Source organism: Mobula birostris, chromosome 32 (genome assembly GCF_030028105.1).
Source record: "Mobula birostris isolate sMobBir1 chromosome 32, sMobBir1.hap1, whole genome shotgun sequence".
NCBI lineage: Eukaryota > Metazoa > Chordata > Chondrichthyes > Myliobatiformes > Myliobatidae > Mobula > Mobula birostris.
The window spans coordinates 15,478,386-15,503,988 of NC_092401.1; the positions used below are offsets into that span (position 1 = coordinate 15,478,386).

At 44.2% G+C, this 25,603-nt stretch overlaps 1 protein-coding gene across 2 annotated transcripts in view; it reads right to left on the bottom strand.

The window, feature by feature from the left end:
- LOC140191181 (C-type lectin domain family 10 member A-like) overlaps positions 1-25,603 on the bottom strand; it is a 59,461-nt gene that overhangs the window by 23,436 nt on the left and 10,422 nt on the right. For both annotated transcript variants that reach the window (XM_072248337.1, XM_072248336.1), the window contains 2 exons: positions 11,217-11,288; positions 2,994-3,065 (listed from right to left, as the gene is read on the bottom strand). In XM_072248337.1, coding sequence (XP_072104438.1) covers positions 2,994-3,065; positions 11,217-11,288 — 144 coding nt within the window. The remainder of the gene's footprint in view (positions 1-2,993; positions 3,066-11,216; positions 11,289-25,603) is intronic.

A 25,603-nucleotide genomic window follows, 5' to 3' on the forward strand; every position in this document is an offset into this window, starting at 1 on the left:
GACCTGGTGTGATATTTCAAGTTTAGGTTTGGCACGTTTGAAATTTTTCGTTCCTCTTTTTGTATCCGGATATTTGACGGTGGTGCGACCTAATGTCGCTGGCATAAATTCAACTATCCTTCTCCATCCCGGTAATAGGATTGCTGTGGCTCTTTCTTAAGGTACTGCATACTTCGAGGTTGATTCAATAAACGCTCATTCGGTAAGTTTCTTCTGGTTTGTTCTCCAATCAGAAAACATCCTTGGCTATAACCCAATAGCTCATCGTATGTGTCCGTTTATACATAAACAGTGAATTGTCGTTTCGGCCGTTTGAGAATAAAGACGTAGAGTCTCTGCCAATGCTGCGAAAATGCTGAGCCAATGTAGACGACTTATAGGATAAATGGACAACTCAGATGCAGTCATTAAGATCAATTTTCTAACAGTTTCAGATTTTGATTATGACTCTGGAGGATTCATTGTGCCAGAGAAAAGGGGCAGGCTTTCTCTTGTTTCCATTTGTAATTATTTTCCTCATGCCACCGGTATTTGGAATTGCTTTCTGTCACGGTCCCGATCATTAATTCCCTATCTTTCTACTAATTTACTTTGATTTTGGCACGGTTCCGACTGTTAACTTCCCATTTGCTTCTCATTCTGTTTGATGATGGCACACCTGGATTCCATCAAGACCTGCAGTATAAGAACCCAGGCGTTGCAACCACGAGTCGCCAGATCGTTGGTTTTGGCTGTGTGGTAATTAACGTTCCCCGGCCACTTAGAACCCCGTGTTCTAAGTTCTGCTCCAGTTTCAAGGTTTACCTATGAAACTCCGTCTCTCTGTGTCAAGGTTCTGTATCAAGGCTCCGTGTCAAGATCCCTCCTGTTTGTTGTACAACGTTCACATCCGCATAAGCATCCTACCTCAATATCCTTGCCTGTGTTCATTGCATCAGAACGATCTGGCCACAATGGACTTAGCGGACACGAATACCCTGCAACAAGCCCTCGTCAGCCAGGGCTCTTTACTGGGTCTGCACAATCAACTTCTCCGGGATGTCATGGATAACCTCCGTTCCCTGTCTGCTAACGTAATGAAGATCGGTGACTAGGTGTACCGTGTATCCACTCATTTTATCATATCCACTCCTGGAATTCTGTCTAACCATCCCAGACAACCTGTAGTGGCAATCCCCTACGTGTTAGCAACACCCCTCCAAAGAAGCCGCACGTACCTGAACCAGAACACTACGCTAAGGATTTGGGGAAGTGCGGGCCTTCTTTCTCCGATGCTCCTTGGTGTTCGAACAACAGTCATCCACGTACTCTATGGATAAGTCAAAGATAGCTTATATCATGGGGTTGTTGCGGGGAAGTGCCTTAGCGTGGGCTACAGCTGCTTGGGAGATTGAGAGCGGGGGGTGTCTCTATTGCGGCCAGTCCGGCCACTTCCATGCTACCTGTTCCCTTCGGCCAAAAGGGAAGGCTTGCCAGTAGAAAGGGGGACCCTGGTGAGCCAGACAACATTCCCTTCCGTCCCCCGAACCCAAATGCAGATCCAAGCTACTTTACGTTACAACCAACAGTCCCTGCCTCTGTCAGCTCCAGTGGACTCCGGCGCTGAGGGAAGGCTTTTGGATGAAAACATAGCTTCCCGGGCCGGAATTCCTCGGGAACCGTTGAGTACCCCTCTGGAAGCCCGGGCACTGGACGGCAGACTTCTGGCCCGAGTCACAGGCTTTCAAATTTGCCTGGCCGGTGGTGAGGCACAGGGATAACATGCTGGCGGCAAACAAAGCTACTAAGTACTATATTCTTCACACTTTTCCTCCAAAACAATCTCTGCAACCAATAACTTTCCGTCACGAATCCGGCTTTTGTACAGCCTGTACAACCTGATATTTTTGAGATATGAACTGAAGAACGTGGTACTTGGAGACGATAGGAATGGGCAGAACCGAGACGAGGCCGTAGCACCACAGCCCGAGAGCGAGGAACAAGCCGATGTTTGACCGATTTAAGTGCCGGGCCTAGTGGAGATGAAACGCCCTGAGTAAAAGTTCCAATGTAAGCGGCAAGAACCGGATCTGACAGCAAGGAATGCCTCGCTGTTTGACGGATTTAAGCACCTAGACATTTTGAAAAGTTAGGGGTTTCGTTCGGTGTCGGGGCGGAAGTTGTTCCTCATTGTGCTGAACTGAGTCTCTGCATGTTGAACTGAATGTTGTTGGCTTTCTTTTATTGTTTTCACAATTATTTTCTGTACGGTCTTCTTTTTAATTGTTTATATTGTTATTTTTTGTCTTGTGGCTGCCTGGAAGGAGAGGAATTTCAAGATTGTCTATTTATACATACTTTGAAAATAAATGTACGTCGGACTTTTTGACATTTGAAAATATCCACGAGCTTATCATTTCGCAGCATTTTTTTTTATTCTATGCCCACATTATGACTACCCGCTTACTGTCATTAACAGGTAGATTAACACATGGCGAAACGTATTAATAACATGTCTTCCTATAACCCTAGCTGTGGCAAAGTTCACTCCATTGTGGACAGTCCCTTGAACCTCAAGATCACTCCTCCTGTGTCTCTGCAGCTTAGAATGAATCTGTGTGTGCCCGTCTCTCTTTCGCAATACTGATGAATGGTCTTCATCAACTTCTTTTTTTCTATTTCCACCAAAAATGTTTGACGTATCACTATTTCAAACATTGTTTTCATGAAATGAAAATCTGTTTTCATTTATGATTTTCAGCTCTAACTTTCTTCAACTTGAACCAATGTAATTGTGGAGTGATGTGAAGTAGCTACTGTTGAAAGCATTGGGTGAGATAAGTGTCTCGAAGATAAGCAAATAAGTAGGATTGAGTTGGACTCTGGAGTTTGGGATATACATAGGGATAGGCAGAGCAACTTCCGCAATCTACGCCGCTCTGCACCGGATCAACATTCATGTAGTTTCACATATTAAAATACGACATAACAACAATGATATTTATCATCCTTACCGTTACTCAGCTGCAAAATCTCGTCCTGCATTTTGGCGATGGAGCTCAGAGTCTGCTTGGAGTTTATTACTTCTGAAAGAGGGCAGCATATTAGATTATTATTTCACTCTTATTTGAAAATATTTAACTCTTTCATTTATTCGACCGAAGCACAAGACCAAACACTTCCCGACACTTTATTCCAACTCCCATTTCTTTTCCCACTCTCCCTATCTGCCTATGTCCATCTGTAGCCTCTCTACTTCCTCAAAATAAACTGCCCCTCCTCCTTTCATTTCAACTGCAAACTTTGTAACAAAGCCGTCAATTCCATCGTCCAAATCACTGACATATAAGATAAAAATAATCGGTTCTAACCCAGTGGAATGCCACTAGCCACCGGCAGCTGTCCAGGAAAGGTTCGTTTTATTCCTACTCTTTGCCTCCTGACAATCAGCCACTGCTTTAACCCTGCTCGAGTCTTCTCTATAATACCATGGGCTCGTATCTTACTAAAGAGCCTCATGTGTGGCACCTTGTCAAAGGCCCTCTAAAAATCCAAGTACTCAACATCAATCTTTTGTCTATCTGCACGTTATTTCTTCAAACACTTCCAACAGATTTCTCAGGCAATATATTCCATGAGAAAACCATGCTGACTATGGCCAATTTCATCATGCGCCTCCAAGTACCATCAGACAGTATTCTTAATAATTGATTCCAACGTCTCCCCAGCCATGAAATTTGATTAACTGCCCAATAGTTTCCTTTCTTCTGCCTCTATCCCTTCTTGAACAGTGGAGTGATATTTGAAATATTCCAGTCTTCCAGAACGACTCCACAATCTAGTAATTCGTGAAAGATCATTACTAATGCCTCCACAATCTGGTTTACCACCTCGTTCAGAACTCTGGAGTGTACAGAATCTGGTCCAGGTGACTGACCTACCTTCACATTTTTCAGTTTCCCAAGAACCTTCTCTCTAGTGATGATAATTTTTCGCTCTTCATGACCCATAACACTTGGAACTTCCAGCATGCAGCTAATGTCTTCCATAGTGAAACTGATGGAAAGAACTTTCAGTTCATCCATCATTTCCTTTCCCCCCAGTAGTACCTCTCCTGCATCATTTTCCAGTGGTCCGATATCCACGCCCGCCTCCCTTTTACACTTCATGTACCTGAAGAAACATTTGGTAACTTGTTTAATATTACTCGCTAACTTATTTTCGTATTCCATCTTTACCTTCCGTCTTAGTTATTTTAGTTGCCTTCTGTTGTTTTTGAAAGCTTCCCAATCTTCTAACTTCTCATTAATTTTGCTGTATTATATGCCCACTCGTTGGCTTTTATGTTGGCTTTGACTTCTCTTGTTAGCCCCACTTGTGTCATCTTGCCTTTAGAATACTTCCGCCATTTTGCAACTGTATATACCCTGTGCCTTCGGATTTATTTCTAGAAATTCCAGCCATTGCTGCACTGCCATCATCCCCACCGATGTTCTTTTCCAAACAATTCTGGCTAACGGCTTTCTCATGCCTCTTTAATTCCCTTTACTCCGCTGTAATACTGATACATCTGACTTCAGCTTCTCCTTCTCAAATTCCAGGGTGAATTCTATCATATTACGATCACTTTCCCCTAAGGGTTCTTTTAACTTAAGCTCTCTAATCAGTTCCAGGTTTTGCATAACTACCAATAGAGAATAATTGATTCCTTAGTGGTCTTAACCACGAACCGCTCTACAAAGCCACCTCGTAGGCACTGAAGAAATTTCCCCTCCTGGAATGAAGCACTAAACTGATTTTCCCAATTAACCTGCATTTTCAAATCCACCTCGACTTCTGTAACATTGCTCTTTTGGCATGCGTTGTCTACCTCCCGGAGCCGATCAACTTTTTGATTTCTAACTTTGTTTGTGGTCATACCAACATTTACTCCCAAATTCTCTCCAACTGCTCTGATATTCTGGCTCCCATCCCCTGAAACTCTAGTTTAAACCGGACCATGTTGCGTTAACAAACCTTCCCGCTAGGATATTAGTTTCACTCTAGTTCAAGTTCAAGTGCAAACCGTCCCGTCTGTAGAGGTCTCTAATCTGGAAGAGAACCCAATGATGTAAAAATATTATGCCCTGCATTCTGCGCCAACTACTTAGCCACGTGTTAAACTGTATAATCTTCTTAGTTTTGTACTCACTAGCACGAGGCACGGATAGCAACCCTGAAGGTCCTGCACTTTAACTTAGCAGCTAACTTCCTGATATCCATATACAGAACCTCGTCGCTCGTTCTACCATGGCACATGTACCAACATGGACCACGACTTCTGGCTGTTCACCCCTCCACTTAACAATGTTCAGGACTCGATCCGAGATATCTCGGCACTGGCACCGGGAGGCAAATAACCATCCGGAATCTCCTTCACGCCTACAGGACCTTCTGTCTGTTCCTCTAACTACTGAAACACCTATCACTACAACGCGCTTCTTCTCTCCCCTTCACTGCTGACTGGCAGAGGCAGACTTCGTCCTACATAGTCGACCACTGTGACTTTGCACAGTTAAGTCAATGCCCCCGCCCCAACAGTACCCAAGGTGATATATCTGCGCCTTAACCCTGTCATCCAGTCTACTCAGTCCTGAACCTGGGGTGCAAATCTCTCTCCACATGTCTTACCTATCACCTTTTCAACCTCCTGAATGATCCGGATTTTATCCCGTTCGTACTCCAAACCCTTAACGCTGATTGTGAGAAACTGCTGCTGAATGCTCTTTCCGCAGTTGTGGTCGTGAGGGACACGGGAGGTCTCCCTGCCTTCCTACGTCCCGCAAGAGGAGCATCCCATTATCCTGCCTGGTATCTCTACTATCCTTGCTAAGCAGATATAAAGAAGGGAAGGAAACAAAACTTAACCTTGAGATTTTCATTCTATGATTTCTCTGAATCGAGCTTGTCTTCACTTCGCAGAGCTAAAGCTTTAAGGTCACCACTCTAGCTATATCCACTCAGACGACGGCTGGTGCGAAAATGCGTTTGCCCCTGCCTTCCTTTTGTTACATATCCCGTGAGCATGATGTAATTATCTTGTGAGCTTGATATATTTATCTTGTTAGCATTATGTCATTATTCGTGATGGGCATGATGTAATTGTCTCATGACCGTGTAGTGATGCTACGTCATGTCATGGCATGTTTCAAACGCTATTTGAACAAAGCCCGCCACTGTGACATAGTTCTTATTTATTGTTTTTGATGTAACGTGGTTGTTTCCGGTCAGATGTTTGGAGACACCACCGGTTTTGTTTGTTGCACTTTTATTTTTCACTTACAGTCCTGTATCGTAGAGTGAAGGCATTACCTGTCATGGTCCGGTCCGTGAAATCGGCATTCCAGTTCACAGTCCGGTCCATATTCCTTATTCCAGGTTTTCCGGTTTTCCCCAGTTTCTGTTGAGGCAGCTGATTCTCGTTCGTGCTGGCTTCATAAATAGCTTAAGGATTCAGCCTCTGTTTGCTGGATTGTTGCTGTCCTTACTCCCTGTCTGAATCCCTTCCCTTCCCCTCCCATCTGTCGCCTCGCCTTACCTCGTCTGAAGCCTTGCCTCGCGTCCTCCGAAGCCTTGCATCGTCTCGCCTCGTCTCGTCTGAAGCCTTGCCTCTCCTCGCCTCGTCTGAAGCCTAGCCTCGCCTCGCCTCGCCTTGTCTGAAGTTTTGCCTCGCCTGTAACCCTGTCTGAAGTTCTATCGCCGGAGCAAGACAAGGAACTGTCTATTGTTGTTTTGAACTGCCTCTGTGTCCATGCCTTTACTAGGTAGGTCTGGCTGGTTGCCAGTACCTAGGAATGGGATCTGTCTTTGTGTCCTCGACCTCGCTGGGTAGGTCCGGCCTTTTGCTGCTACCTAGTGTTGGGAACCGTCTGTATCCAAGCCTTCGATAGGTAGGTCCAGCCGTTTGCCGCTACCTACTGTTAGAATCTGTCTGTGTCCACGCCTTCGCTAGGTAGGTCCCGCCGTTTGCCGCTACATAGTGTTGAAGACTGTCTGTGCCATGGCTTTGTGTTCTCGACTTGTCCATGTGTCTCGCCCAGCCCAGGAGTACCTTGCACAGCCCGGTGCTGGTGTTCCCTCGTCGTGTGCTGGGGTTTCCTTGTCCTGTCCAGGAGTCTCACGTCCAGTCCTGTTGCCACTGCTCGTCCTGTAGCCATGTCTTGTCCTTGCCTAGTTCTGGAGTCTGAGCCCGAGTCAAGTCCCAGGTTCTGGGTTCTTGCCCAGTCTTTGGCTCGGAGTCCATACCCAAGCCTCGAAGTACCCAATCATCGTCATGTCCTCGCCTAGATCTGGGGTCTGAGCCCGAGTCAAGACCCAGGTTTCGGGTCCTTCTCCAGTCTCTGGCTCGGAGTCCAAGCCGAGACTCCGAATTCCAAGTTCCATGTCCTAGTTCCGCGATCCTAATCAAGTCCTAGCCCAGGCCCTGCATCCTAATTCCCTATTCCCTTACTTCCTTGTCACGCCTAGTCCTGTTCCAGTACTTTAGTGTCTGTGTTTTGCAATTTAGTCCGTCAGCAGCGTCCACATTATGCCAGCCAGACTTGGACCCAGCGTCACAGACACTGTCGTTTAACTCTCACTGTACTGGGTTCTCTCCTATTGAATGCCCCCAACCCCACACACGCCTGCGTCGTCCATAGTCTGGGGAAGCCTTCTGGGTCGCCAGAAGGCTCCCATACAGCGGGGGATATTGTCATAGTCCGGTCCGTGAAATCCACATTCCGCTTCACGGTCCTGTCCATGTTCCTTATTCCAGGTTTCCCGGTTTTCCCCAGCTTCTGTTGGGGCAGCTGACTCTCGTTTGGACTGCCTTCATAAATTCCTTCAGGATTCAGCCTCTGTCTGCTGGATTGATCCTGTCCAAACACCCTGTCTGAATCTCTTCCCTTCCCCTGCCTTCTGTCGGCTAGCCTTGCCTCGTCTGAAGCCTTACTTCGCCTCACCTGGTCTGAAGCTTTACCTTCCCTCGCCTCGTCTGAAGCCTTGCCTCGCCTCGCCTTGTCTGAAGCGTTGCCTCGCCTGTAACCTTCGCCTGCACCGCTGTCAAGTTACATCACCGGAGTAAGATAAGGAACTGTCTATTGTTGTTTTGAACTGTCTCTGTGTCCATGCTTTCATTAGGTAGGTCTGGCCGTTTGCCACTACCTACTGTTGGAAACTATCTTTGTGTCCTCGCCTTCGCTAGCTAGATCCGGCCGTTTACCATTACCTAGTGTTGGGAACCGTCTCTGTCGACGCCTTCGCTAGGTAGGTCCAGCCGTCTGCCGCTGCCTTGTGTTGAGAAACGTCTTGTCATGTTCTGCATTCTGTGTATGAATCCAGGCCCTACGTCCTGTTCCAAGGAGGGGTACCGGCTCTGTGTTCCATGTTCATGTCTCTCCCTTGATCAGGGCTCTGTGTTCCTGCCTCACCCTCGACCAAGTCAAGGTTTCGGGGTCTCGTCCAGTCCTAGCCACGTCCAAGAAACGTGTCCTGTCTAAGCTACGGCTCTGTGTTCTCGTCTTGTCCATGTGTCTGGCCCAGCTCAGGAGTACCTTGCCCTGCCCGGTGCTGGGTTTCCCTCGTCGTGTGCTGGTGTTCCCTTGTCCTGTCCAGGAGTCTGAAGTCCAGTTCTGTTGCCACGTCTTGTCTTCGCCTAGTTCTGGAGTCTGAGCCCTAGTCAAGTCCCAGGTTCTGGGTCCTTGCCCAGTCTTTGGCTCGGAGTCCATACCCAAGCCTCATCATGTCCTTGCCTAGGTCCGGGGTCCGATCCCGAGTCAACACCCTGGTTCGGGTTCTAGTTCCAAGTTCTATGTCCTGTTTCCGCTATCTTAATCAAGCCCTACCCAGGTCCTGCATGCTAGTCTCATCCAGGGCCTGTGTCAATGTCCAGCGTCCCTTTTCCCCTGGTCCCTTGCTTCCTTGTCACGCCCAATCCTGTTCCTAGTACTTCAGTGTCAGTGTCTTGCACTTGACTCTGCCACCAGCGTCCCCCATTGTGACATTGCCAGAGTTATCCGAGTTCAAAGGATTGGGTAAAGTTAATGTCATTCAGCGTCTTGGGAATGATCGAACTTTTTGAATCTTCGTTCGGGTATGGTGGCATGCACAATTGAGTGAAAACCCTGCAAGGTCTGGAAAGTTTGTGCAGTGACCACCCTCCAGTCAAAAGTTCAGTTCCTTTATTTCTTCGTGATTTCTTCGGAGAAGGCATCTCTCGTGTGTGATCGGCAGATGCATCACTAGTTCGAAGGAATTGTTGTTTCGGTGAAGTCTCTCATTAGTGACTGCATCAATCACATGGACTTTTGAATTTACCACTTTAAGTCTGTGCTTGGGTGATAACTCGTTAAGAACAGTTTATAAGTTTGTCTGCTTGTTCGATATAGTCGCCTAACTGTTAGCTTCCGATTAAGTTAGTTGTTCGTTTACTTTTCGGTGTTTTGAGCAGAGGTTAACAAATCTCGTGGTTTATTTATAAACCCTGTCTCAGTCTTCTGTCCATCGTTGCTGATTCATAACACTTCAATCTAGTCTTAGTAATTAATCCCAAACGCCGAGTGCTCGCTGGTCATTGTTCTTTTTTCACTTTGGCGACTCGCTGCTGGCTTTCTCTGCTCTTTCAGTGGACCTGAGTGAAATCCCCTCCTTTCAAAACTTTCGACGTCCGTATTCGTCGCTGGCCAAAGCACCTTTTCGCTGTAACGACCCACTGCTGGCTTCTCTGCTCCGGCAGTGAACCGGAGCGAAATTTCATCCTCTCAGAGCTTCCGGTGTCCGGATCGGTCGCTGGTCAAAGCTCTTTTCCTGGATTAACATATGGACAAACGTATTAATGGCATAACTTCCCGGTCTTCTGGCTTTACGGGCACTACTTTCGCCCTCAAGATTGCTCCTCCGGTTTCTCTGGAACTTCGAAAGTATCTGTTTATTCTCCTGTCTCTTTCATAATTCTGATGAATGGTCTTCCACATTTATTCTTCTACTTCTACCGGAAATGTTTAACACGTCAGTATTTCTAACATTTCTGCTTTCATTTATTGTATTCACACTATTTTACTTCAAGTTGAGTATGTGGTGTGATGTTACTTACCAACTTTTGGAGGCATGGAGTGAGATACTGTATGTGTTTGGGAGATAAGCAAGTGGGCAGGTTGAGTTGGATTCTGGAGTTTGACGCATAAGTAGGATTAGCTGAAGCAACTTTAGCAATCTGCGCCATTCTGCACCCTATCAACATTTATGTAGTTTCCAATTTAAAAATAGGACATGGTATTTTGTCTCGCAAACACGAGGAAATCTGAAGATGCTGGAAATTCAAGCAACACACATCAAAGTTGCTGGTGAACGCGGCAGGCCAGGCAGCATCTCTAGGAAGAGGTACAGTCGACGTTTCGGGCCGAGACCCTTCATCAGGACTAACTGAAAGAAGAGATAATAAGAGATTTGAAAGTGGGAGGGGGAGGGGGAGATCCGAAATGATGGGAGAAGACAGGAGGTGGAGGGATGGAGCTAAGAGCTGGACAGTTGATTGGCAAAAGGGATATGAGAGGATCATGGGACGGGAGGCCTAGGGAGAAGGAAAGGAGGAGGGGTCCGCCAGAGAAAGCAGGATCTCCCAGTGGCCACACATTTTAATTCCACGTCCCACTCCCATTCTGATATGTCTATCCACAGACTCCTCTATTGTAAAGATGAAGCCACACTCAGGTTGGAGGAACAACACCTTATATTCCGTCTGGGTAGCCTCCAACCTGATAGCATGAACATTGACTTCTGAAACTTCCGCTAATATCCCCACCTCCTCCTCGTACCCAATCCGTTATTTATTTTTATCCATATATTCGTTTTCTCTCTCTCCTTTTACTCCCTCTGTCCCCCTCACTATACCCCTTGCCCATCTTCTGGGTTCCCCATCCCCCTTTTCTGTCTCCCTAGGCCTCCTGTCCCTTGATCCTCTCATATCCCTTTTGCCAATCAACGGTCCAGCTCTTGGCTCCATCCCTCCCCATCCTGTCTTCTCCTATCATTTCGGATCTCCCCCTCCCCCTCCCACTTTCAGATTTCTTACTAGCTCTTCTTTCAGTTAGTCCTGACGAAGGGTCTCGGCCCGAAACGTCGACTGTACCTCTTCCTAGAGATGCTGCCTGGCCTGCTGCGTTCACCAGCAACTTTTATGTGTGTTGCATGGGATTTTGTTTGGTAATCATTAAACTTACTCTTTGTCAGCTGCGAGATCTCGTCCCGAAGTTCAGCAATGGAGCTAGCGGCCTCATCATAGTTTCCTGCAACTAAATGAGAGTATCAAAGCAGATCGTGTGGTTTTATTTCCCAGCTAGCTTAGTCTCGAATGACTTGAAGAATGATATTCTTCATCAATGTGATTAAAAATAATGGTAAAAGTGAAACGTGTGATGAGCACATCTAAATACGTCAGATATTAAATCAGGGAGCGGGAGAGACAGTCAACCTTTTACACTGTTTCGCTCGGAATTAAAGCAAGAGAAAAACAAATATATGGCCATACACGCTTTTCCCTTACTACACATCAAAAAGTTTGAAAGAATCTCACAATATTTCCTTTCACAACAATGAAAGTGGTATTAAACTGACAGAGTCAATGTAAAATACATTCATATCAGTCCTATTCAGCTGCCCTCCAATGAAAAAAGACAGGAAGTGTCACGTTATTTCTCCGAACCCAAAAGAAGGATCACAAAAAGACTCGAAAAAGTTCAACTAGGTATTTAATTAACTAAAGAGACAAAACGAAACAGTAGAACTACAAGGTCTTGGATAACTCGCAATAACTCGGACAGAGCTTTACTAGAAAAGGATCAGGACCACCGGAAAAAAAACAATTATTTGGCACTGCCCCTTTAAGTACAATCCAGGGCACGAAATAATCTCTGTCCATCTAATTAAACCCCAGTCTACTGACAATTTTACAAGTAACCATTCTGAACACAGATAAAAGTCCAAGGACACTTAATTGGACACCAGAAAAGTTCTGAGGAGAATAAACCAAAACTATCAAAGTCCATTTGTATTTTAGAGATAAAGGTGTAAACGATGGAATTCTGAAATAAGATCAATTACAAAAATATCCCTGGAAGGTACCCAACACCATAACACCGGACAATACCCCCCCCCCCCCAAGTCTACCAAGTATTGCAGATGTCCCCTTAATTTCCGTGAATATCCGTGTTACATGCTCAAGAGATCTATGGTTTTTCTTGGTGAGAATGATGTAATGGTCTTTTGGAGGTCACCTGACGTGATGACATGTGACCCACAACTATATAAGGATCGACCCAGGTGATGGAGTGGGTTTTTTTGTTTAGTTTGTAGATTTCCGGGTAAAACGTGCGGTATCTCCGTTTCTGTTGCGTGTTTGTTTTTGTGACGCAGTTTCATTTTTAAAACGGTTGTGCATTCTGTTGCAAGATACCATTATTATTTGGACTGGAAATTTTTGCTAAATGTGTTGATTTACTTAATTCCGACATTAGAAGGGAGAGTGAAGAATTTCTCGAAGTTACAGGATCGAAGGATCGAGAGGAGTCGGCATCGTTTTGCAGTTTCATAAAGGATCGACTTTATTGAGTCTTCGTTGGAGGAGTAGCTACCTGCATCGGAGATAACCCTTGACAAAAAGAGCAAGGAGTTCATGCAAAAAGGTGCTATCTCTCTCTCTAAAGGAATTTAAGGTCAGTTGATTTAAACTGTTTATTTTCGGCATCGTGAATCCTGTGGACAGAAACAGCAGGAAAGTTGCGTCTGTGAAGAAATCCTTCTCCAGAGAAGTCTCTCCCAATTGAACGTGTAAATCTGTTGGACTTTCGAAGTTATCGCTTTAAGAACTATATCTAACTGTATCACTTTAAGAACTATATCTAACTGTATCACTTTAAGAACTGCTTTCGCATTTAACGTTTTAAGAACCAGAGCCGAGTAGCGAGTTAGTGAACGGCTGCATATCTGTTAACTTCCGGTTAAAGTTTGCGTTTGTTTTTTTTTTCCTTATCGTTTATCTGTGTTTAGTAAATGTTTGGTTGTTTTTATATAACCTGTCTCGATTGATATTTATTGTTGCTGTTTACGTAACATAAACTGTGCGGGCTTGGCCAGGAAATGTTCCGATTTTGAGTTTAAGTGCTGGTAATTGCCATTTTGATTTGGAAAAGGGAAATACCCGATTTTTTTTTTTTCTTGGTGTGAATGGTGTGTGTGTTGTATTCGGCAACAATGGACATTGACGGGTTTTTGAAGACGCCTGACTCGGGATCTTTAGAAAATGCGAGAAAACCTGTGGTATTGGAGATTGCTAGGAAGTTGGATATTAAAGGAATTAGGAAAATTTCCACCAAGGCTTTCATACAAAGAAAAATCGCTGAACATTATATTAATTTGGAATTGTTTGATGCTGAGGTGTTAGAGAAGTTTCCAATGAGTAATCTGGAAATGCAGTTACATCTTGAACAGTTAAAGTTTGAAAGATTAAAAGTGGAAGTGGTCGAAAGAGAGGCTAATAAAATAAGGGAATTCGAAGAAAGAGAGGCCCTTAATAAAAGGGAATTTGCAGAAAGAGAAGCTGATAACCATAGGAAATTTGAGCTAGAGATTCAGAAATTAAAGTTCAGGAGTCAGTCTTCTGGTTCTACGAAACAGTTTGGGTTTCCTAAGGAAATACAATGAGATCAAGGTAGTAATTTTATGTCTGGGTTGTTTCAGCAGATAGTTTATAAACTGCGAACAAAACAGATTATTTCCTTAGCCTATCATCCAGAATCACAAGGAGCCTTGGAGAGATTTCATTCTACACTAAAAACTACGATTAGGACATATTGTGTGGAAAATGAAAAGGACTGGGATGAAGGTATACATTCACTACTTCTTGCAGTAAGAGAGGCAGTGCAGGAATCTTTAGGTTTTACTCCTTTTGAATTTGTGTTTGGACATAAAGTTCGAGGACCTTTGGCTTTGTTGAAGGAACAGTGGATTAATAAAGAAGTACACACTAGTTTGCTAGATTATGTTTTGAAGTTTAAAGATAGATTGTACAAAGCTTGTAGCTTGGCCAAGGAAAATTTAAAAATAGGTCAAGAGAAGATGAAGACGTGCTATGATAAGGAATCTAGGATGAGGTCATTTAAGCCTGGAGATAAGGCTTAATTTTCCAATGCAAACGAACCCATTACAAGCCAAATTCGATGGTCCTTATGAGATTAAATCTGAGGTAAATGGTGTGGATTATGTGGTAAAAACCCCAGATCGGAGGAAGACAACACAGCTGTGTCTTATAAATATGACAAAACCGTATTATGAGAGAGAGGTTGCTGCTATGACTGTTGTGATCAATAATGAGTTTGATCTTGATGAAAACGTACTGGAGGATTCATCTGAATCTCATTTTAAACCCAATATTATTTCAGCCAGGTTACCAAATTCAAAAATTCTGGAAAATATTGATGAAAAATTAGCTCATTTACAGCCAGAGCAGAGAGAGCAGATGAACAATTATTTTTTAAATATAGAGATTTATTTCCAGACGTCCCTAGAAGAACCACCGTAGCTATGCATGATGTAGATGTTGGAGATGCAAAACCCATAAAACAACATCCGTATCGAATGAACAGGGAAAAATGTGAACTGGCTGAACAAGAAATTAATTATATGTTAGAGAATGATACTATTAGACAGTCTAATTCGAAATGGAGCTCACTGTGTGTTATGGTGCCTAAGCCAGACCATAGTATTAGGTTTTGTACGGATTACAGAAAGGTGAATGCTGTGACAAAAACTGATGCGTATCCAATCCCTAGGGTAGATGATTGTGTGGATAAAGTCGGACAGGCCAAATTCCTTACAAAAATTGACTGTTAAAAGGTTATTGGTGTGTTCCATAGCCGGATAGAGGTAGAGAGATTTCAGCATTTGTAACCCTATCTGGGTTATATGAATATAATGTTCTTCCATTCGGGATGAAGAATGCACCAGGTACTTTTCAGAGGATGATTAATGGCGTGATTCAGGCATTAAAAGATACAGATGCCTATTTTGATGATTTGGTTACAGGGAATACTACGTGGAAAGCACATGTTACGGCGGTGGAGAAATTATCTGAGAGACTTTCAAAAGCTAAATTAACTATTAACTTAACTGAAAGTGACTTTGGTCATACCACTGTGACAGTTAAAGAAAAAGGTTAGGGAAATTAGACTCCAATTTAATACCACAGACTAATTTTACAGGAGTACAATATTCTGATCATTCCTATTAAGGGTAAAGATAATGTGATCGCTGATTGTCTAGGTGTTAAATGTATAATAAAAATTTGTTTTTGGAGTGATATTTTATCAATTGTAACACTCCTACTGTGCATTAGTTTGTAAAGGGCTGAAAGATAAGATTGTATATATTGCGTATTTTGTAATTTTTATACCTTTGTACTTTTTGTATAAATTGTTAAAATTTTGTACTTCAAAAGACCTTTTTTTTGGAGGGAGGTGTTACATGCTCAAGGAGATCTGTGTTTTTTTTTGGTGAGAATGATGTAATGGTCTTTTGGAGGTCATCTGATGTGATTTTCCCACTGATGTGAGGTCATGTGATGATGTGTGACCCATGAGTATATAAGGGTCGACCCAGGTAATGCAGTGGGTTTTTGAGTTTGTAGATTTCCAGGTAGAACGTGCAGTATCTCCGTTTCTGCTGCGTGTTTGTTATTGTGACGCAGTTTCATTTTTAAAACGGTTGTGCGTTCTGTTGCAAGATACCATTATTATTTGGACTGGAAATTTTTAGTAAATGTGTTGATTTACCCAATTTAAACAGTAGAAGAGAGAGTGAAGAATTTATCAAAGTACAGAATCGAAGGATTGAGAGGAGTCGGCATCGTTGGGCAGTTTCATAAAGGATCAACCTTATTGAGGCTTCTTTGGAGGAGTAGCTACCTGCATCGAGATAACTCTTGCCAGAAAGAGCAAGGAGTTCATGCAAAAAGGTGCTCGCTCTCTCTAAAGGAATTTAAGGTCAGTTGATTTAAACTGTTTATTTTTGGCATCGTGAATCCTGTGGACAGAACCAGCAGGAAAGTTGCGTCTGTGAAGAAATCCTTCTCCAGAGAAGTCTCTCCCAATTGAACGTGTAAATCTGTTCGACTTTCGAAGTTATCGCTTTAAGAACTATATCTGACTGTATCATCTTAAGAACTGTTTTCGCATTTAACGTTTTAAAAACCAGAGCCGAGTGGTGAGTTGGTGAATGGCTGCATATCTGTTAACTTCCGGTTAAAGTTTGCGTTTGTGTTTTTTGTTTTCCTTGTCATTTATCTGAGTTTAATAAACATAGAAACATAGAAAATAGGTGCAGGAGTGGGCCATTCGGCCCTTCGAGCCTGCACCGCAATTCAGTATGATCATGGCTAATCATCCAGCTCAGAACTCTGTACCAGTCTTCCCTCCATACCCCCTGATCCCTTTAGCCACAAGGGCCATATCTAACTCCCTCTTAAATATAGCCAATGAACTGGCCTCAACTGTTTGGTTGTTTTTATATAACCTGTCTCGATTGATATTCATTGTTGCCGTTTACGTAACAATCCGTGGCAGTTTCACCATCCGGGGGGGAGGGGGGGATGCTGTTTGGGCATCGGGGCAAAGGAGCTACAAAGTAAAGCTTCCAGTTTGGATAAATGAAAGTTGCGATTAATTCTTATCGGAGGACAAGTTTGTAACTTGTGTCATGCCCTCGTTCATACTTTTACTGTTGCCCTGTATGTTTTCATTCAGCAGTACCGTTTCAAAGCAGTCTGTTCTGTTTTCAGATTCGCTGGGTTATTGTTGAAGATAAGATTTCGGAGAAATGTGCGTATTCCAATTAGGATGGTCGAATTAAGGGGAGGTTTCTCGGGTGAGGGGCGATTAGGTTGATCATGGGCATGCGTTCGGCGGGAGATGAAGAGAGAAGACACTGGGGAGAACCGCTTGCAGCATACGATCCGTTGAGACACCCGTTTGATCGAGACAGATTACGAGCGACGTTTGGAAGGTGGTGTGTGTTTTCACGTTGACCGAGGGGCCAGCGCATGAGTGATAGAGAAGTCAAGATGAGATCTAACGTGCACATATGACTGTATAATTACATATTGTCCTTTCTTTTTGTTATTCTTTACTAACCCTTTAGTTCAGTTAAGAGTCCGGGAGCGAAGGTTAAAAGGCGAATGTTTCGCGGAATTGGTCTATAACCGGAGCACCAATCGTGAGTTGGAGAGCTACGAGGCAGGAGGTGGTGCACCGACCCGGGTGCGAAATTTAAAATGGGGAAGCTTCACAGGAACTCGGCTATAACCGGTGCACAATTCATGTGTTGGAGAAAATTAAGGTTCAGGCATAAAAGAAAGACACTGCCTAACGGAACGGTCATTGACGGAGTGGTCTGAGACAGAGTGGTAGGGCTTTGGGTCATTCGAGCTTTGGTAAGGCAAGTGCGCAAGTGGACTTCGATTTTCCTTGCATTTTTAAGGAATAGACAGCATGGCTGTAGGGTTAGTGCTTCGCTCTGGATGTCAGATTTGGGTATCCTGGGAAGCTTCTAGTCTCCCATATGGCTACATCTGTGCCAGGTGTACCGATATGCAGCTCCTGAGAGACCGTGTTAGGGATCTGGGGCGGCGGCTTGATGACCTACAGCTTATTCGGGAAAGTGAGCAGCAGATAGAGCTACAGGGAGTTAGTCACCCCGAGGCTGCAGGCTATATGTGGGTGAGTGTCAGGGAAGGGAGGGGAAGATCTCAGATAGTAGACAGTATCCCTCCGGCCATCACCCTCAGTAATTGTTATCTTGTTTTGGATGATGCTGGGGGCGGGGGGGGGGTGGGGGCTGACCTGACAGAGGATGATCACGGCAATCGGAACCTAGCACTGAGCCTGGCTCCGTGGTGCAAGAGGGAGAGAAGAAGGTGAGGAATGTTGTAGTGGGAATGTGGTTATTCCCTTGTGCCTAAAGGGATTGGGGGTATGGAGAGAAGGCAGGTACAGGGTTCTGAGTTGGATAATCAGCCATGATCATACTGAATGGCGGTGCAGGCTCGAAGGGCCAAATAGCCTACTCCTGCACCTATTTTCTACGTTTCTATGTGTATATGCTCTAAGGGTTGAGTTAAGAAGTGGCAAGGGTAAAAGAATCCCACTGGCACTTGTATAGAGGCCTCTAGACAGCAGCCAGGATGTGGATTACAAATTACAGCAAGAGATAGAAAATGCATGTCAGAAGTACAATGCCATGATGATCGTTGGGGATTTTAACATGAAAGTGGATTGGGAAAACCAGTCCAGTACTGGACCTCAAGAGAAAGAATTTGTAGAATGTCCAAGGGGTGGCTATTTAGAACAGCTTATTGTTGAACCCAGTAGGGTATTGGCTGTGCTGGATTGGGTGTTGTGCAATGATCCTGAGCTGATAAGGTAGTTTAAGTTTAAGGAACCCGAAGGGAACAGTAAACACAATATGATCAAGCTCACAATAAAATTTGAGAAGGAGAAACTAACTTCCATTGTGTCGGTATTTCAGTGGAATAAAGGAAATCAAAGGGTTTGGGCTGAAAGCAGGGGAGTGGGGATGACTGGAAGAATAGGATCAGTGCATGATTGAATGGCGGAGTAGACTCGATGCACCAAAATGCCTATTTCTACTCCTATTTCTTATGGTCTTATGGAAATTACAATGTCATGAGAGGGGAACTGGCCAAATTTGAAAGGAACACTAGCAGGAGGGACAGCAGAGCAGCAGTGACTGGAGTTTCTGCGAAAAATGAGGGAAGGGCATTCCAAATATATATTCCAGACATATTCCAAATAAGAAGAAATTTTCGAGTGGAAGAAGGACACTACTGTGACTGACAAGTGAAGTCAGACCCAAAGTAAAAGCAGAAGAGAGCGCACACAAGGAAGCCTAAGCTAGTGGGAAGATACAAGATCGGGACGATTTTAAAAACTTGCTGAAGGAAACCAAGAAGGTCAATAGGAAGGAAAAGATGAATTATGAATGGAAGCTGGCGACTAATACCAAAGAAGATGCTAAAAGCTTTTTTTTAAGTATATAAAGGGTAAAAGAGAGTCAAGGGTAGATATAGGATCAATAGAAAATGGCGCTGGAGATATTGTAATGAGAGAAGCAGAGATGACAGAGGAACTGAATGTGTATTTTGCATCAGTCTTCAAGGTGGAAGGCATCTACAGTAAACCACACATTAAAGAGTATCAGGGAAGTGAAGAATGCGCAGTGGAAAATCGATTGAAAGGGTTCACAGGAAGATTAGTGGTCTGAGGATGGATAAATCTCTTGGACCTGTTGGAATGCACCCTCCAGATCTGACGAAGTAGCTGGAGCGATTGCGGAGGCAATAAAAATGATCTCTCAAGAATCGATAGGTTCTGGCATTGTACCGGATGATGGAAAATTGTGAATGTTACTCCGCTATTTAAGAAGCGTGGGAGGCAGCAAAAACAAAACGATAGACCTGTTAGCCTGACACCAGTGTTGGGAAAATGTTGGAGTCTATTGTTAGGGATGAGACTACGGGTACCTAGAGGCACAAGTCGAGATAGGTCAAAACCACCATTGCTTCCTGAAAAGAAAATTCTGCCTGCCTGACTGCAATCCAAATACTACAATTTTTGGAGGAAATTACCAGTAGGATAGACAAAGGAGATGCAGTAAATGTGGTGCACTTGGATTTTCAGAAGGCCTTTGACGAGGTGCCACACATGAGGCTGCTTAGCAAGATAAGAGCCCATGGAATTACAGGGAAGTTACTAGCTAGGGTGGAACATTGGCTGATCTGCAGAAAACATAGAGTAGGAATAAAGGGATCCTATTCTGGTTGGCTTCCGGTTACCAGTGGAGTTCCACAGGAGTCGGTGTTGGGACTGCTGCTTTTTGCGATGTATATCAATGATTTCGACTATGGGATTACTGTATTGGATTTGTGGCTAAATTTGCCGATGATACAAAGATAGGTGAATGAGCGGGTACTGTTGAGGAAACAGAGAGCTTGCACAGAGACCTAAGTAGTTTAGAGGAATGGGCAAATGAAATACAATGTTGGAAAGTGTAAGGTCATGTACTTTGGTGCAAGAAATAAACGGGAAAACTATTATTTCGATAGGGAGAGAACTCAAAATGCAAAGATGCAAAGGGACTTGGGAGACCTTGTGCAGGATACCCTAAAGATTAATCTCCAGACTCAGTCGGTGGTGCGAAGACGAATGCAATGTTGGCATTAATTTCTAGAAGTATAGAATATAAGAGCAAGGATGTGATGTTGAGGCTCTATAAGGCACTCGTGAGACCACACGTGGACTATTGTGTGCAGTTTTGGGCTCCTTATATTAGAATGGATATGCAGACATGGTAGAGGGCTCAGAGAAGATTCACAAGAACGACTGCAGGAATGAAAGGGATACCGTATGAGGAACATCTGGCAGCTCTTGGGCTGTATTCCCTCGAGTTCAGGAGAATGAGGGGGAGAGCTTATTGAAACATTCCCAATGTTAAAAGGCCTGAACAGATTACATACGGCAAAGTTATATCCCATGGTAGGGAGGTCTAGGACAAGAGGGCACGACTTCAGGATTGAAGGACGTCCATTTAGAACAGAGATGCGAAGAAATTACTATTGTCGGAGGGTGGTAACTCTGGAATTTGTTGACACCAGTGGCTGTGGAGGCCAAGTCATTGGGTATATTTAAGGCAGAGATAATTAGGTTCTTGATTAACCAGAGCATCAAAGGGTATGAGGAGAAAGCCATGGAGTGGGGATGACTGGAAGAATTGGATCAGCCCATGATTGAATGGTGGAGCGGACTGGATGGGCCAAATGGCCTACGTCTGGTCATATATCTTATGGCCTTATTACACAGCATCCACACAAACAAGCCGTCTCCATCTGACGGGTTTGGCAGTACTTGAGAGTGTCTTCCCTCGACTTACTCAGCCAAGGAAAGCAGAGGGTTTCACGTGTATATTACCGGGTTCATTTTACTAGGGTACTAAAGAGACAGATAAGGCGAGGGGTTAGTGTTTGTGATTCTAGTTTCAGTGAAAATTCTTTATTTGAAAGCCAGACCTGCTGTCCAATATAGAAACAGAGATCCAAACTCCTTCTGTTGGACTTGTCCTATTGTCGAACCAAGCTGTCTTTCAGAGTCTTAGAACCAATTTGAAGCAACTTTGATTGTACATCTGAACAATTGTTCCCGGACCTCTGCCTCTTTCATCAGGGAGGATAGGAGGCTGAAACCCAAATAGATTTTCGAAAGGGGTCATACATAATGATAAATATTGATGCGTTTTATGGGTGAACACCACCTTGGTTAAACGGTTAGTCGAAGAGTGTGGATTGCCGGACACTAGCCAGTGAACGGTTCGTGCCAGATCCTGGTTCCTTCTCTCAATCTGTCCATTAGTCTCTGGCTGGAACGCCGAGGAAAGACTACAGGTAGCCCCAAAAAGTTTGCAAACTGCTTGCCAAAATTTGAAATTGAATTGCGGACATCTGTCTGAAACAATATCAGAGGCAAAGCCATGTATACAGAAAAACTGGTGCTCAAGAACTTCTGCGATCTCTTAGTCTAATGGTAGCTCCGTTAGAGGGATGAATCGGCAAGCCTTGGAAAACTTATCGACAACTAAAATTGTGTTAAAGGAAAGTGATGAAGGCAGACAAGTAAAAAAAAAAATCTAAAGAAAGGTGAGACTGGGGGCAGGACATAATGGGTAGATGTTGAAGGCCTTGAGGAGAATTCTGACTTTTGTAAGATGCACAAATGTCACAAGCCTGAACGAATGTTTAACGTGTTTACATAGACCAGGCCATCAGTATTTTATTTTAGTGAACTCTAGAATCAGCGAGATTCCGGGGTTATCTTTTGTTTTAGAAGTGTGAATCCATTTAAGAACCTCATATCAAAACTCAGGCGGAACCAACAATCGACCGGGAGGACTACCTTCTGGAACCCGGTTGCTCAGTTCCAAGCATTGCCTAACTTGGGAATCTACATCCCGCGAAACGTGGCCACTAACCTTTCGCTCTGAATAATGGTTTACAACCTCTCCACCGTATCTGCGGGGCTCGAATTCTCTCGATAATGCATCAGGTTTCTAGTTTTTTTAAAACCACGGCGCCAACCGGCGGTCTGCTGGGAATTTAATCTATTCTCTTCTTGAATATAAGCCAACTGCTGATGGTCGGTCCAGAAAATGAATGGATGCCTAGCTCCCTGAAGCCAATGCCATCTTTCCTCCAGTACCGGCGCCACCGCTATTTCCGATGTCTAATTCACCTCTGTTGGTGACAGACGTCTTGGAAAATACGTACAGGAATGTATATTCTAGTCGGCAGTGAATCTCTGAGATAAGATGTTTACCTGTAAGCGTCGACAGATCCAGTTTTGTGAAAGTAGGTGCTCCTTGCAACAACTCGCACACGGGGTTAATTATGAGCAAGGGTCACCGATTCCTAAATGTTAATTTGTTTGATCCTCTATATTCCATGCAGACTCTCAAGATTTTGGGTTGTAAAACTGAACCCTGCTCCCGCCGGATATGTTGTTGACCTGAGGCGAGTCCCTTTTGAATATAATCGTACATGGCCAACTCTGGGTCACTGATAACGAAAATTGTCGTCCTCGTGGTGGCTAGGCCTCTGGCCATAACTCAATGGCACTTTGGCGCCGAAGGTATGGTTAGTGCGGCTGCCATTTGTTCAGTAAAGGCCTCATAGCGGTAGAAATACTCGGGCAGGAGAGGGTCAGGACCTTTTTTGAGATCATCAAAGGTCGCAAACTCGAGGTGAGAGGCAGGCTCGAAAATACGGCTGACAGACTCGAGAACTCGGTAACTCGGGAAGCTCCTGGGGGCCATGCTGCGATAACCACGGAGACCTTAAGATGAGAGATATTCCAGGCGAATGGATAAGGTGAACTCTTAGCATTTCACGATGTCTCCTTTCCGGAAGCACAGGGGTCTGAAGCCTGACACACCATTCCTGGCTCAAGTGGTCTCACATCATGAGCGGTGGCTGTAAAAGGTTAATCTAAGAAAGATTTAGGTTCCCATCTGTCGAGCCAAAACCAGGCCAAAACACTACCTGCAGAGCTGGAGTTTAGCTCGCTCTCTCGCTCCCCTGTCCCACTCAGAGGTCAGATAGGAACTACCCAACTGCCTGGGCTGCTCGGTTGCTGGTGGGGGCGAGTAGAATATGTGGATCAAAAAAGGGGATAAACTGAATCATATCTGGGAAACTCGACGCGACGCTTCCTCTGGCACTCCGACATCCGATGATCGCGTCGGACAGCTAAGTTAATAGAACATAGAATATAGAATAATACAGCACAGTACAGGCCCTTCGGCCCACAATGTTGTGCCGACCCTGAAACCCTACCTCCCATATAAGCCCCCACCTTAAACTCCTCCATATACCTGTCTAGTAGTCTCTTAAACTTCACTAGTGTATCTGCCTCCACCACTGAGTCAGGCAGTGCGTTCCACGCACCAACCACTCTGAGTAAAAAACCTTCCTCTAATATCCCCCTTGAACTTCCCACCCCTTACTTTAAAGCCATGTCCTCAGTCGATTGAGATCATGAACTGGTTCACGGGCCAACAGGCCTATGAGAAGACTCATCTCATTGCTCTCAACCAACATTTCCATGTTCGAACCTTCTGAAACTCCTGTCTCTCTCCCTAGTGCCGTAGGCAACACGAGAGCCTTACCCGACAGGAGGAAGATTATGTATGCCTCCTTAGACCCTGCAGTTGCCAACTGGAAAGGTAGCAGCTCGAAGAGCAAAGAGCACTGTGTTAGGTACCTAGGGCAAGGCCCGGGGTTTCCAACAAAGCGCTGGGGAATGGGCAGGTTGGGCGACCTTGCCTGGTTCCATGGATCTCTGGGAAGGTCTTAAAGGACACAGCCAGCTGTTGCAGCATCTGTTTGTGCCGAACTCCTTCATCAGCTTGCTATACGAAAGCTGTCCAACTGTCGAATCCGGCCAGAGCAAGGTATGATTCGGTGGCACTGACACGCTGCATCTTCAGACCTAAGCGCAAGATGACACCGAGACTCGAAATCGATAAATATTTGATTAACAAAGGAGACAAAGCAATAAAAAGTAGAACGTCCTGCGAGCATTGGATAACTCGCAGTAACTAGGAATAACTCAGCCAGAATTTCACGAGAGAAGAAGCGAGGCCACCGGGAAAACGCTGAGGGGTTGGTACTGCACCTTTAAATACATTTCAAGGCACGAAGGAATTCGTGCCCAGCTAACGAAAACCCTGGAATCTTAACAAGCTGACAGGTAACTATTCTCATAAGAGACTGAGGTCCAACGATACTTAATTGGACGGCTGCAAGTGTTCGAGTAGAATAAAGTGAAGCATCCGTGGATAATTGCAACTTTAACGCAAATTAAAGAAGACCTAACTATAACACTTAAAAACACCGAAAGCGCTATCATACATTATGAACGGAGAGAATTCAAAAATCCACAACAGCAAAAATATCAGAAAACACTACCAACGACCTAAGTTTGTGACAGGTCATCATTTAAGTTCAAGTTCTTACTTGTCACTCAATCATACACGTGTAAAAAGCTCAATGAAACATCCTTTCCCTGGAGCCAAACTGCAAACATATGACGCACTGTATAGTTATACATAGCGCATTTAATAACGACACAGCAATACAGTCACAAAATAACATCCTGAGAATTCTGGAGTGGCAAGGCCTGAAGATTAACAGTTTGCTATGTAGTGGGAGGTAAATATTTATATACAGTAAGACAGTATAATGTTACTGATATTATTCAGCCAAAAACAAGCAGTAGTAACATGTCAAACAACAGCAATAAAAGATAAATTATATGACCAGTGTATGATGAGACTGTGTCTGAGTCCAGTACTGGGGTGTGAGGGGGTGGGGGGGAAGGGGTTTAATAGTAAGGCATTCAGACAGAATATAAACGCTTGCTGTGTCGCAGCCCGGTTCTAAGACTTCTAGCAACCTGACAGTTCTCGTTCTTATGCTATGGTATCAAGTGGATTAGCAACGTGTAGATGACAGACTTTATGGCCATAAAAGCATTTCAACATAAGTATGTAGTAACAAAAGAGTCTACTTAAGCTCTTAAATTTTCACCGCTACTCAGCAAATGCGAGCTGATCTGCTCAAGGCCTCAAATCCACTTTCAGCATTTCTCATAGCCCAAGTTTTCCTTATCTTGCAATAATTTATGTACAGTATTTTCATAAAAATGATTCGATGGTTCTTTCACTTCACTCTGAAGTGAAGACTTCTGAAGATTCAGCACCCTGAGTAAGAAGTATCTACATATTTCAGTTTTAAATCTCACTTCCTAATCATGCTACAACGTCCCCTCTCCCACAGCTGAAAGCACTTCAACATCTACCAGTGTTACTCTCATGGGTGCTTCAACAATATCAAACCTCATTCTTCTGAATGCAAACGCTCATGACAGGAAGCCCCTGTAATTTCAATGCTTCCCCAAGGAATAATTTGTTGACCGTTTCCAACACCAGTATA